The sequence below is a fragment of the Fistularia commersonii genome, chromosome 19, assembly GCF_037954325.1.
Source record: "Fistularia commersonii isolate RoL2024-O1a breed Wild chromosome 19, RoL_Fcom_v1.0, whole genome shotgun sequence".
In the NCBI taxonomy this organism is placed as follows: Eukaryota; Metazoa; Chordata; class Actinopteri; order Syngnathiformes; family Fistulariidae; genus Fistularia; species Fistularia commersonii.
In genome coordinates, this window is record NC_141302.1 from 592,501 (window position 1) to 606,564 (window position 14,064).

At 49.2% G+C, this 14,064-nt stretch overlaps 3 protein-coding genes across 4 annotated transcripts; 1 reads left to right on the forward strand and 2 right to left on the reverse strand.

Annotated features, from left to right (window-relative positions):
- Positions 1–54: 54 nt before the first annotated feature.
- On the reverse strand, positions 55–2,446 carry b4gat1 (beta-1,4-glucuronyltransferase 1). The gene is made up of 2 exons (XM_086166341.1): positions 1,116–2,446; positions 55–1,007 (listed from the first exon to the last, which is right to left on the reverse strand). The coding sequence occupies exons 1-2, from the start codon at positions 2,217–2,219 to the stop codon at positions 816–818; spliced, it is 1,296 nt and encodes a 431-aa protein (XP_086022467.1). The 5' UTR covers positions 2,220–2,446; the 3' UTR covers positions 55–815.
- Positions 2,447–3,567: 1,121 nt separating this feature from the next.
- Positions 3,568–7,215, reverse strand: pfdn2 (prefoldin subunit 2). Its single transcript, XM_086166476.1, has 4 exons — positions 7,083–7,215; positions 6,029–6,117; positions 5,818–5,941; positions 3,568–4,378 (listed from the first exon to the last, which is right to left on the reverse strand). Exons 1-4 carry the CDS (start codon positions 7,161–7,163, stop codon positions 4,184–4,186), a joined length of 489 nt encoding a protein of 162 aa, XP_086022602.1. The 5' UTR covers positions 7,164–7,215; the 3' UTR covers positions 3,568–4,183.
- A 2,495-nt stretch (positions 7,216–9,710) lies between these two features.
- On the forward strand, positions 9,711–13,203 carry nit1 (nitrilase 1). Of its 2 annotated transcripts, none has more exons than XM_086165323.1 (6): positions 9,711–9,833; positions 10,680–10,913; positions 11,074–11,177; positions 12,119–12,255; positions 12,335–12,460; positions 12,529–13,203. In XM_086165323.1, the coding sequence occupies exons 1-6, from the start codon at positions 9,763–9,765 to the stop codon at positions 12,793–12,795; spliced, it is 939 nt and encodes a 312-aa protein (XP_086021449.1). In that variant the 5' UTR covers positions 9,711–9,762; the 3' UTR covers positions 12,796–13,203. The 2 variants fall into 2 exon arrangements, with proteins under 2 accessions (XP_086021449.1, XP_086021450.1); XM_086165324.1 differs by having other exon boundaries at positions 9,712–9,833; positions 10,466–10,913.
- Positions 13,204–14,064: the final 861 nt, after the last annotated feature.

The following is a 14,064-nucleotide window of genomic DNA, read 5'->3' on the forward strand; positions in this document are numbered from 1 at the left end:
AAGATTTGTAAACAAAGGCAACGGCGTTTATAAAGCAAGAACCGGAGCCTCACGTAGGAACGACAAGACGTCTTTATTGTTTGTAAACACCGAACCCGGAAATAAATACAGCCGCGGAGACCCGGCGACCCCAACTTCTGTTCTGCACCTCCGGGTCTCAAGTGGCGGGTTTTATTTTTCAGATTTCGCGTCCAGGGCCTCCCGCGAGTCCCCGACAGGACAGGAAGTGGCGTCGGAGGAGGCGCCGCAGTCGTCGGATCCTGCGGCTTCAGACCTTCTCTGCGGTCCTTCTGGACGGAGCAGGACGGCAGCAGTAGTGATGCACGGATTCGTCAGCAGCTGGTCAAACTAGGGTTTGTCACAGGACGGGGGGGCGGGGCCAAACCACGGGGAGGCGGGGTTTAACCGGCATGCTCAGCTGTCAATCATCCAGCCATTCACACCGATGGAGGAAGAGTCTTCAGCGAAACAGAAGATGGAGGACCAGGAGTCTAAACCTTCTGACGTTCCCTCACAGCCTCCTTGGACGGGTCCTGGGTGGAGACCAGGACCGTCACCCTGCTCTCTTACGTGGCTGTTTCAAGGAATCCCATCGCTCTCCACGTGGAGGTCCACGAGGATGTTGTTATCCACACACACACACACACACACACACACACACACACAGTGAAGACAGTAGTCGTAGTGGTACTGCGCTGAGGGCCCTCCTGTGGGTCTAGGAGGGTCCAGTGTGGCAGCAGGACCCAAAACTAAAAGATCAGATGTAAACAAGCCTCCCGTCCACCCTGGTGGTCCCACAGAGTTCTCCACGGGCTTCAGCACCTCCTGGTGGACGACGGGTACTTGGCCTTCAGGGCCTCCTTGAAGCTGCGGAACAGAACGCGGTTGCGCTTGTTCTCCTCGTCCTTCCCCTCGTGGAACTCCTCCTGGGACTTGAACCCCCAGTGGACCACGAAGGCGGCGTTCAGCACGGAGAACCTGTAGCCGGCCACGTGGAGCTCGCAGGCCTGCGTGGAGGAGCAGAGGTCAACCGGGACGTCGGACGACGCGGGACGGCTGACGCCGAAAAGCCGGCTCGCTCGGCGCGCTAACGCTTCCGACCCCGGAGGACCCACCTGGCTGATGCGGTTGAAGCCGTACTGCTTGAAGCCCTCGTCGTAGAGGGGCGCCGAGCGGGGCCCGATGTAGAAGGGCTCCCAGGGGTCGGTCCAGCTGAGGGTGTAGGCCACCTCCAGGCCGGACGCCCCCCTGACGTGGCCGTTGACCCACATGGAGTAGTTGGTGGGCGCCTGGCAGCGCGGGCACAGCTCCTCGTAGAAGGGCCGCACCTCGCCCACCTGGTAGAGCTGCACCAGCTCCGCCTTGGTGGCGGGCATCTTCTTGGCGTGGCGGATCTCGAAGGCGGGCAGGACGAAGACCTCGTCGCCGGCCGGCTCCCGCCCGTCCGTCATGGCCAGGAACTGGCGGTGCAGGTCGGCGCTGGGCATCATGTCGATGTCCAGGACCAGGACGTAGGCGGACTCGGCGCCGCCGCGGGCCACGTTACGCAGCAGGTTGTTGGGGTAGGAGACGTTCCCGGCGATGGCGTAGTTCTTGTACTTGTCCCTGTGGCTCTGCAGCCTGGAGAAGACCGAGGCGCAGTCCTCCAGGCCCTGGAAGTGCTCGCGGTCCTGCTCGGGGAAGCTGGCCGTCTCCCCCGAGAGGCACACCAGGTGGAAGTCCACCAGGGCCTGCACCTGGGGGCAGAAGACGCCCAGGGCGTAGGCCAGCGCCGTGGCGAACTTCACGTCCTGGCCGTGGGCGAAGACGGCCACGGACAGCGGGTTCTGCCAGCGCTCCAGGAGGCTCTCCAGGTGGTGCAGGTTGCTCAGGGTGCTGTGGGTGGCCAGGGTCAGGGTGCCGCCGCCCGGGTCCGAACCCGGGCCCCGGCTGCCGGCGAAGTCGCTCTTGACCAGGTTCTTGTAGATCCGGTACTGGCCGCTGTGGTCGAAGATGCCCCCGGTGGACAGGGAGAACCGCAGCCGCTCCTTCCGGCCGTTCTTCTCCGGGTGGCCGGTCTTCTTGCCCCCGGAGCCGCCGAACAGCTCCGAGTAGCGGTAGCGCTGCTGCTTCCCGTGGAACTTGGACAGGAAGGACAGGTAGATGAGCTGCAGCAGCGCCACGATCATCAGCGCGCTCAGCACCACCTTGAACACCGAGCATTTCTTGGAGAGATGCATCCCGCGGCGGCTCCGTCCCGGCGGCCCGTTCGCGTCCGCTCGACCCCGCCGACCTCACCGACGGCCTCCGCCACCGCCGCCGCCGGGCCGCATCGCTTCGCCGATCGGTGTCGAAGCCGATTCCCGGTCACTCTTCGGCCGGGCCGCGGAGGAAACAACAAGGCGGCTCCGGGGTCTCGGCGGCGTCGACGCGCATCGTCCGTTGGTGCCGCAGCTGCTGCGGCCGCGGCGCATCGCCGTGCGTAACGGCCGTAATGTCCGGTGAAAAGCGCCGCCGGATTTCAGCAGCCGTAGCCTAGCTTAGCCTAGCATGCTACTTGCTAACGTCGCCTGCCGGCTGCTAGCCGTTAGCCTCGTCCATCGGATGCCAGCGTCGCCCGCTAGCTTGCTGCGATGGCCCGCTAACGTCACCTGCTAGCTACTAGCTGTTAGCCTAGTCTATCGGCTGCAGATGTGGCCTGCTAGCATGCGGCCCGCTAATGTCGCCTGCTAGCATGCGGCCCGCTAACGCCGCCTGCTGGATGCTAGCATTCGCCCAGACTATCGGCTGACCCGTCGTCTGACCGGTTTCGTCCGCTACTTGCTGCTAACCGTTTTCCCGGTCTCCTCGCTCCCAATGACAACTGCTAGCTGCTCCACTCACCTGCTATCAGTTATCGCATGAAGGCTACTAGCCGTTAGCCTGGTTTACAACTGTCAATGTCTGTTGCAAGCTGCTATTGTCGCCTGTCTGCTACTAGCCGTTAGCTCGATATGCTAACTTGCGTTGTCGGCTGCTAGCTGATACTAGCACTTGCTACCTGCTAACACCGCCTGCTAGCCGTGGGACGGGTCGTCATAACGAAGAGTTTTATCATCCGCACTGAACATTCGGTGGAAAAGTACATGGTTCGGGCAACTACGGATCACCCTGGAAGGTATGTGTCGTCGTTTTACGATACTGGTTAAGAACCTCTTTTGTTTACCCCGTGAGGTGGTCGGGACAACAAGCCGAAGTGTTTGTAGTAGCTGCGCACGACACGCGTGGTCGTGTTTACATTTCTGACGCTGTTCTCCATCGTTTGTAATCATTTGAAACATCCAAATGTATAACTTTTCATCTATATGTACTCCAATGCATATGTTATACTCCTGCTCTTTTATTGAAATTGTTTTACATGTCAGCCTGAACCACTGCTGTGACTGTTCTTGACACATGCTGGTAAACAGTGATCCTTTCAGCCGTAAAGGTTAACTAGAGAAAGTCTTTCTTTCTCTGTCGGCACCTTTGCCCTCGTCTTATTAAGGTAAACAAAGCATCGAGCGCCGCGTTCATTCAATCAGGTTGCAAAGCGCAAGACAAGCATGACTGTTATCAGTGACAGGCCTTTATTATAAAAGCAGCTTTGTGTAGTTTTGCTGAGCGGCGGAGGAACCGTCTCCTCCGGCTTCCACCAGACTGGAACCGGTAACAGAAACCGCGACACGTCGGACAGACAAGGGAGGCGTTTTTCACTTGTGCGGTTTAAAAGGAAACACTCGACGGCTGCTGATGCGTGTGGAAGCCGACCGGGACCCGGCGCAGCGCCGCGGTGTTGCTGGTGTTCCTCCGAGCGGAGAATCCCCGGGCCTGGCGGAAGCTCGTGATCCGGACGGTCGGACATTTAAAACAAAGGCTTTTGGTTTGGTTACCACATTTTCCGAAGATTCATTTGCTCTACGCGCAGGAAAAAAAAAAAAATGTCCACAACAAAACAACATTTGACCCGGCGGTGCTCTATCCATGCTGAGATGTCTCAGACGTCCACTGGTCTCCGTGGAGAAGACGCGTCTGACTGAACACCAGACGGACCTAAAACATCACCCCCCCCCGATCGTGACCTCACCTTTCACCCCCCACTTCATGACCGTGACTCTTCACAGCACAAATAATATGAGCCCTCCAGTCCCCCCTTGCCCCCCCTCCCCCTCCACGCCCTCCGTTACTAAGACACTAAAACGCCGGCGCCGCTCTTGGATCCGCCCCCGTCGCCGTCCCTGGAGGAGGATTCGGCCGACTGGCCCTGCGGCCCCCCTTCTCCCTCGCCCACCAGCCGGATGTTGTAGCGTTCCCGGTACTCGGTGAGTTCACGGCCCTTCGTCTGCATCTGTGTGTTGATGGTCTCTATTAGTTTTGTGATCTGCGGGGAGAAAAAGGGCAGGAAGGAGCGTCACTTCTGCATGGTTGTTATGCATGGCGTATTCTTCGGACTATAAGTCGCACTTTTTTCGAGGTATGGCTGGTCCTGCGACTTATATTCAAATATTTTTGGTAATTCCAAATGTTCGTTGTTTTCCCACTGACAGCCGCGAGAGTGCACTCTAGGCTTCCAGTATCTGCTACTCCTGTACCATGGAAAACTTAACAATTAAACATCCACTTCTAAAGATAACGGATAAAGACTGAGCATAAATGCCTGCAAAAGGAAAATCATTTTCTGCAGCTTACAAGCTGAAAGTAGTGAAATCTGCAGCTCATCGAGCAGCAGAAAGTTTGGAGTGAGCGAGAAACTAGTGAGGGACGGGAGAAAAGGGGAGGACACTGCAACTGTGATGAAGAAAACCAAAAAAAGCGAAAGGCAGGCTAAAGGCTAGATGGCCACAGCTAGAGGAAGGAGTTTGGTAAACTTGTTATGCTATGTTGTTTATGCTCTAGTGATCTGACTAACTTAATGAGCTCTGTTCACATAATGACGCCTGTTCAGTCTGTTCTTATGACCCTGCGGTGCTGTTTAGAAGAATGTTCAAACTTCTGTGATTTCTTGCTGGCTGTGAATGTGTTGGGAGGAGTGAGGGCGCTGAGACGGAGAGGATTAAGTGGAGCCCCTGTTGCTCGATTGTTATAATTGTTGTAATAAAAGGCTCACGGTTGGGGACGTCCGCTCAGACATGACACTGCAACAAGGCCTTCAAGGTGAAATATCTGTTCTTGGTCTCTGATTTTATCAGATGAATTTACCCCCCAAAATGCAACTGATATTCCAGTGCGACTTATTATACAGAAAATACGGTATATATTTTTTAATTTATTTTATTTCGTTTTTTTACATTTATTGTTTTATTATTTTATTATTATGTTATTTTTTCAATTTAATTTTGATGTTCACAATTGGATGCTGCTACCCCATGTGCCCCCCCAAATTATTCTGATTTTGTAATTTATACACCATAACTTTTTCCACATGTCTCGAACACCGTGGCTTAAATAACGATGTGGCTAATTTAGGGATTTTTTGGGGGGGGCAACGAGCTTCACCGCAGGAGGAAGAACAGGATAGACATCAGCTGGAGGAGGACAAAGAAAACTGACTTTTCCTTGTGTTATTTATTATTACTCTTTTTCATCAGCCGTGTTACAGCCACTGTTTGGAAATAAAGCAGTTCCAGTACGTATTTGTGATGTTACTGGTGTGTGTTTAATTAAAACTTAAAAAATCTCATGTTACACCGTGGACTCCTGCAGCTTATAGACAAGTGTGTACATGCACACATAGATTGACTTAGTTATTTTTAGCCGGGGTGGCTTCTATTCAGGTGCGCTCAAAAGTCTGGATATTACGGTATCGCTAATATCCTGTACCTGCTCTTTGTTGATCTCCAAGGCCGGCAGAATTTCTTTGACCGTTCTCTCCACCAACACGCCTCCCACTAGACGGAAGCACTTCCTGGAAGGATCCACGCCCCTCAGGGTGTCGATGACTAAACTGCATGGAGAAGCCGCCATGCGCAGGTTAGCCGCTGACCTCTGACCTCTGAAAAAGCTGTTTTTAAAGAGGGGGCGCAAAGCAAACCTGTGCTCGTTGATGTCCATCTCTAGATCTGCTGCCTTGGAGGCCATGCTGCGCTGCTCCTGACGCATCCTCTGGAACGTCGCCACCACCTGCACGCACGCACACACACACACACACACAACATGCTTGATACTCGGCATACCTCTCCCTGAGCTCATTCTTGCAGGAGATATGCAGGACGGGATGAGATCCACCTGAGGACCCCTCCTGCCTGCAGCAACAGAGCCAAACATCTGGACACCCATGGGCTCCTGATGCAGGCAGGTTTTGAAACTATTTCACAAACCATCAGAGCAAATGAAAAGCTTTTATACACAACTCAGAGTCACGGGCTGGGATCAGAACCAGCTGCATCTGAGCTCGGCACCAGCAGAAACCAAATCTTCTTGTCGTGGCAACTGGACTTGCATTTCTTGACTTGGAGATGCTTCAGCCGCTGCCACGACAAGAAGATTTCCACAAGAATTCACCATGTCGTGGAAGACCGGGAACCTGCACAGCGACTAGCAGAAAGGGTTGTGCATAAAACTAGTAATAATTTACTCTGAAAGCCTCCTCTGGGTTCTGGGGCAGGCGAAGGATGGTTTCACCTACTTCAGTCCCGACATAGAGATCATGAGCTGAATTCACAACAATATTCCAATCAGTGATCTGAACAGGCCAAGTAGTGATTTGATGATAAAAACAAATGTTTTCTTTTCCAAGCCAGGATGATGTGAATGACTGGTCCATGAAGGGCCAGCCTGGGGGGTAAAAATAGCGGCTCTGTCTGTGACACAGTGCGGGTATCCGGCCTCCACGGCGGGGAGGAGGAATAAACTCCACCTGCAATCCCTTTTTTCGTGCTGACAGGCGGTTAAAGACCGGAATCGGTGGATGATTTTTCTCCGGCGGAAACGTTTAACGCCGAAAAGGCGTGACGGCGATGCGGCGAAGCTAGCGTTAGCACATGCTAGCACAGCGGCAAACCTCCGCCCCGTTTCACCGGAGACGGATTAACGGGTACCGGGAGGAAAGGGGTGTCTCTACGGGTCCGGGCCGGACGGGACGGTACCTGCTCGGCCGATGGACCGGACGGTTTCCCTCCGCCGGCGGTGCTCGCTTTGCCAGCCGCGCTGCTACTGTTGGCTGCCATTCTGGAAGGTGCTGCTCAGAAGGACCCCGGCCGGATGGGAGGGGCTGCCCGCGGCGCGCCTGAGCGGAAATACACACCCAAGAAATCAACTGTATTTCAATTAAAGGTACTGGAAATAATGCAGCACGAATGATTCAAGTAAGAGGATTTATTACTTTAGCAGAAGGAGGGACTGTGCAGCTAAACATTTTAACTGAAGATGTTTCTTTTTTTTGTAACAAATGTATATACACAACCAGTCTGTATCCAGGGGAAACACAAAAATATGCATGGATACAAAAATCAGACAGCTATATAAAGAGTGTAACTAAAGTACTTTCTATGGCGATACCCATTCACCCAAATATTTAAATTATTTTTTTATTTTTTTTAAACAGATAAACATATGTACAAACAAACATGGCAAGGTAGAATTGAAGGTCAATGTATCAACTGGGAGTGAGAAAACAAAGGACATAAGGACATTAGTTCTGTCTGTAATCACTTAACTTTACAAGTTTACAGTATTAAAGGTTTGTGAGAAATGTTTAGTGCTAGAACAAAAAGAAAATACAAACAAACAAATAAATGGTAAATTGAAAAAAAAAAACATAAATTGCAAGGCGAATCTAATATGTATTTAACTTCGTGGTTCACGAGGAATCTCAGACATCAAACTGTACATTTTTTGGTTTTGGGATTTTTCCATAACTTTTAGGGATTTTTATACAATACAAAATCGTTTATAAAGAACGTGAAATTGGGGGAAGATTTTTGCATTCTGTTTTTGTGTATGAAGAACTTGGCCAGGCCTAAAATAACATTGACACATAGTTCCTCTCTTGTTGCTTTAAAGTAAACCAAATGTTATGTCATCTCTTGAGAAAGAAACTGGTGACGATGGAAATTTGTCTTGAACCCATTTTTGAGATTTCGCCCAAGAGCCCTGTACTTTTTTGCATGAGAAAAATAAATTAAATATTATCTTCAATACTAATACCAATACTAATACTTCAATACTTCAGATACATACTTGGTGAACCGTCAAGTTAAGTACATATTATATTCCCCTTGCAATGTATTTATTTATTTTATTTATTTATTTATTTTATTTATTTATTTATTCATTTATTTACTTGGGTTTTTTATTTTATTTATTTTTTTAATTTTGATTTATTTTTCTTCATATAATAACAACTGACCCTCAACCTTCATAAGCAGTGCAACCAAAATGATACCGTAGTCAACACAGCTTTTATGATATTACCATTTCTTTTTATACTGAATATTCCTGTTACACCAAAGGTAACAATTTGTGGGTGAAAAATTATGTTTGTACAACATCTTCCATGCCAGCAGAGCACAGGAAGTTTATCAGAATTATAGTCACATTTATTTTAACTGAAGTTCCTGCTGCATCAGTGCTGTTTTTCTGCAAAGTTTTTGGAACAATATCGTCACATCAACATTGGAAAGATTTCAAATTGATATTGATGACTCCTGTGATTTTTGTGGAATACATGAAGAATCTATTTCACATTTATTTTACCGTTGCTTGTTCTGATAACTATTCTGGTTTAATGCACAAGCCTTTTATCGAGAGAAGTGGAGTATTTTAGTTATTCTCTAAATGGCTTTTTGATTTTTGTATATATGTATATTTTGTGTTTCCCCTGGCAAAACAGATTTTTTGTGTATATATATTTGTTAATTAAAAAAAAGATCATCACATTGGTCTCCAGACCGCCTCTTGTCCCTGAATATATCGCAGCTCTGTTGTGAAGTTTCTTGATCTGATCTGAATGGACAGATGGCTTCAAAACTGAAAAGTGAAGAGGGATATTGCAAATGACAGTGACATTTTAAAAATATTGCACATTGTATAAAAACCCAACATTGCATGACGTGATGGAGATTATATTGCACATTTAATATAGCCCAGGGTACTAATTTCCAGCTGAAAAAGAAGGTGTTATCTGAAAAGTAATCACGGTGTAGTGGAGTACAAAGAATTATATTTTCCTCTGAGCTTTGGTGGAATTCAGGTGTAAAGTTGAAAATGTCGAAATAGTCTTTAAAAGAACTGAACGAAGGGAATATAGAATATTAGAGCGTGTTTCCTCTCCAGACCAGAGGGTGGCGCTAGTTCACTTCGTGCACGGATAAACAACCAAATTATTGCGATCAGAGAAATCTTAAAACAAGAGATAACTCGTGTTTTCTTTTTTGTATGTTTGTATATTTTTGTGTTTCCCCGAGATAAACAGATATGTGTGTATAGATTTTTCAACAATGATAAAAATAAAAAAAAAAAAACTTGTGTTTTCCTACGCATAGATGGATGGATTCAGGGTTTTTAATTGCGTTTTTAATCTTTCCCGGGACTTATGATGAGTCCTGGCTCATTTATCAGTAAATTAGGCGTTTTATTTGAGAAGAAAACTATCATAAAGAAAAAAACACACAGGCGCTTTGCGCGAACAATTCCGGGGGGCGTCATGTGACCGCGAAGGACTAATATGATTGGTTTAGCACCTGTCACATGATCCCCCCCTTCCGTGTCTTCCCGGAAGCACACCCCCTCTGCTCGCACGGGCCGGACCGGGCTCGCTCCGAACCGATGCTCGGGGTCCTGCGCATGCGCGGAGCGCTCCCTCCGGGTTTGGCCTCCAGGATCCACCTGAGCCGCAAGTGAGTCCCGCAGTGTGTGTGTGTGTGTGTGTGTGTGTGTGTGTGTGTGTGTGTGTGTGTGTGTGTGTGTGTGTGTGTGTGTGTGTGTGTGTGTGTGTCTGTATGTGTGTGTGTGTGTGTGTGTTTTCTTAACGCAAAGTGTTGGAAGTGGAACACCAGATTATTCTGTTATTAAGTGGATCTTAATGTATTAAATCAGATCCTTATATTTTATATTTATATTTTATTTTGGAGTTTCAGCCACCGCACGTTTCACTGTAAATGTTCTTAAATTGTTCTGTCACCTGTGGAAAGAAGTGTTCTTTGGACCGGTGCTGCTGCCCTGCTGACCTCTTGGATTATATTTTTTAATTCTCAATGTCATCATTGACCTTAAAACACTTTATAGCCGTGACTTTGACACTTTATAGTTTTATTTGTATTTCTTATTCTCCCTCCTTTTTTTTTTTACTGTCTATACAATTTCCTAGTATTATTTATTATTATTATGTGTTACTTGAAACTCTGGCACAACAATTTCCTTCAGGATACATAAAGTTATTCTTATTCTTATTGTAAGGACTTTTCTGGTGTTGACCAGCAGAGGTCTCCTCAAGCCTGGGAGTCATCTTCTTCTCTTCTCTGCTCCACAGCCAATCACCTGCCTCCATCTCACCTTCTCCTCTCCAGCTTACATCCTGTCCTCTTCCCCTCCCATCATAAACCTCCAACCTCAGGATTCTTCTACCCAGATCTCTCCTCTCTCCACGTCCAAAGCATCTCATCCTGGACTCACTCCTGATCTCCAGGCTGAAGTAGAGCAGATACTGACCCCCCGTCTTCCTGTGTGGTCCCGCCTCCCTGCAGGATGTCCGGCGTCCGTCACCCGGTGGCGGCTGTGTGTCAGGTGACGGCGACCCCGGACAAGGAGGCCAACTTCTGCCGGTGCAAGGATCTGGTGGAGGAGGCCGGGCGGCGAGGGGCCAGCATGGTGTTCCTGCCCGAGGGCTTCGACTACATCGGGTCCAGCCGAGAGGAGACCCTGGCGCTGTCTGAGAGCCTGACCGGAGACACCATCACCCGATACGCCCAACTGGCCAGGTTAGTGGACCGTCCCTGTCGTCGGATTCCACTTATTTTATTTCATTTGGTCTCAGAAAAGATCCTCGCCTTTTTTTGTGGTTTGACAGCCGACGCAGAGAATGAGCAAAACAACAAGTTGAAAAGGAAAGTAAAATGTTTGAATCTCTGCTGGTCCCAGAAACCTGCAGGTCTGGCTGAGTTTGGGGGGATTCCACGAGAGGGGGGCTCACTGGGACCAGGACCAGAGAATCTACAACAGCCATGTCATCATTAACCATGAAGGTACTTTTTTTGACGGTAGAAGAGTACGCAGAAGGTCGGTGGCCGCTGCATAGAAAAAGCGTACGACAGGGTGCAGAGAGAGGAACTCTGGTATGTATGAGGAAGTCTGGAGTGGTCGACGAGTGTGTTGGACTGGAGCAAGACATGTATGCTCGCTGTGAGACAGTGGTGCGGTGTGCTGTAGGTGTGAAAGAGAAGTTCAAGGTGGAGGTGGGACTCCATCAGGGATCAGCTCTGAGCCCCTTCTTGTTCGCAGTGGTGATGGACAGGAGGACAGATGAGGTTAGACAGGAACCTCCATGGACCATGATGTTTGCGGATGACATTGTAATCTGCGGTGAGAGCAGACAACAGGTAGAGGAACATCTAGAGGTGGATGTATGTTCTGGAAAGGAAAGGAATGAAGGTTAGTCTTAGCAAGACAGAATACATGTGTGTGAATGCGAGGAATCCAAGAGGAACGGTGAGGCTACAGGGAGTGGAGATGGAGAAGGTGTCAGCCTGTCCATCACCACTGCAAACAAGAAGGACACCTCCACCTTGAGCTTCTCTGTTACTCCTACAGCACAGCACAGCACAGCACAGCACTGTTTAACAGCTAGCATACATGTCCTGCACCAGTCTAACATACTTCTCTGCCACTCCAGACTTCCTCATACAATACCAGAGCTCCTCTCTTGGCACCCTGTCATATGATTTTTCTGGGTCTACAAAAACCCAACGCAGCTCCTTCTGGCCTTCTCTGTACTTCTCTAGTAGAATTCTCAAAGCAAATACTGCATTCAGAGAGCAGATATATGGATGGAGTCAAAGAGGACGTGAAGTTAGTCGCCGTGAGAGGATACAGAGAATGGTGTTGGATGGAGCTGTGGAGACCCCTGAAGGAGGAGAAGAAGATTCAAAAGCACAGATGAGAGCTCTCCCACTCTCCTTCCCCACAGGAGAGACCGTCTCCATCTACAGGAAGGCCCACCTGTTCGACGTGGAGCTCCCGGAGAAGAACATCTCTATGAAGGAGAGTTCCTTCACCATCCCCGGGCCGTCCCTGGTGCCTCCGGTCCAGACCCCCGTCGGAAAGGTGTCCGCCAGTGCGCCGCCAGTTCAGTAGGACACAAACCTCTCAAGATGTTGATGTGGGGTGTCTGATGTCACCTCAGGTTGGTCTGGGCATCTGCTACGACTTGAGGTTCCCCGAGTTCTCATCGGCTCTGCAGAGGAGCGGGGCGGAGATCCTGACCTACCCTTCGGCCTTCACGGTGGCCACGGGAGCCGCTCACTGGGAGGTGGGACAAACACGGCGACGACGCGACCGGACGAAGCTAAACCTCACCTTCTGGCTTCCCCCTTCCAGGTGTTACTCCGCGCACGCGCCATCGAGACCCAGTGCTTCGTCCTGGCGGCGGCGCAGGTGGGCCGCCACCACGACAAGCGCCGGTCGTACGGCCACGCCCTGGCCGTGGACCCCTGGGGCGACCTGCAAGGAGACTGCGGAGGGGAGAAGCCCGGCTTGGTGCTGGTGGACATCGACCTGGAAAAAGTTTGCAGAACCAGGAGGAACATGCCGGTCCAGAGGCACCGCAGGCACCGAGGGTTCTACCAAGGCCTGGAGGTAGCCTAAGAGGAACGTCCGCTGTGGACAGCCGACGACTAATTCTCTAATTGTCTAATTCCGTCGGTATCCGAGTGAATCGGCTGCTGCTGGTGGTTCCCCCGTGACGGTTGGCACCAGGCCTGGCCCGGAGGCTCGGATTAAACCCAGATCAGCAGATCCATCCGGTTGCCAGGATACCAAAGCCACGTTGGTCAGCAAAGCGGTGGCCTCCTCCCACCCTCCGCTTCTCCATCCTTATCAGTTCCAGTCACTTCTTCACATCACGGGTTTCAAGCCGCAGCTAATCATTTCATCCGCTCGTAAAGAGCTTGTTTAGATGCTCAGAAGAACGAGGAGATGTTTCCCATCACGAGTTTGTATAAATTAATTCGTTTAACTGTTCAATAAAATCTGCAGATGGAGCTTCTTTTCCAAGGACGTAGCACTTTTTGGTTCAGTGAAGACTAAACACTCCTGGACCTGTGATTGGCAGGAGAAGCTTCTTCTTCCTCTTCTTGTTTTTGTGTGATTCCTCCCTGGTTCCAGCCGAAGCGTGGCTGAAGGCTTGGAATCTCAAAGGTGCGCCCGACATTTGAAATAGTTTGAGTTTACGAGTCAAACTTCGGCGCCGGCAGATCGGCGGGAACCGCCTTCCCTTTGTGACATCAGAGTTCTTGAACTCCCGTTCTTGAACGGCACCATTTAAAGCCTATTTGATTTTTTTCTTTTTTTTTTTTAATTTACAAATATATACACAACAAATCTGTTTAGCCAGGGGTAACACAACAAAATATATATATAGGACAATCAAAAAGCCATATGGAGAGTATAACTAAGTTACTTTCTATGCATGCATATACAAATATTAAGCACATTTTTCCAAACTAAAGTTAGTTTTTACTGCCTTCTGGTTTTGAAGTTCATTTAATACGCTGCTGTTTTGATGCATTACCTGTAGAAAGACTGTGAAGTAAAGAAAAATGTCCTTAACCTGCAGCTGCAGTGAGAAAACACCTCTTCTCTCAATAGAGGCTTTACATTTAACCAGAATATTGGTGAGTACAAGCAATAATAATTCCACAATAGATTCATGTATTCCAGGGAAATCAAAAGTGTCATCTAGATAAAATAACCTTATTGATCCCCATTGGGGGAATTCTTTTGGCACATCAGTGCAACAATGACAGTGTCAATAAATAGAAATAAAGATATAAAAAGACAATTTTAAATCTTTTCTGTTTTGTTTTTTTGGAAGGGTTTATTGTGTGTGTGATTTTTTTAAAGCTATTTTCTTGA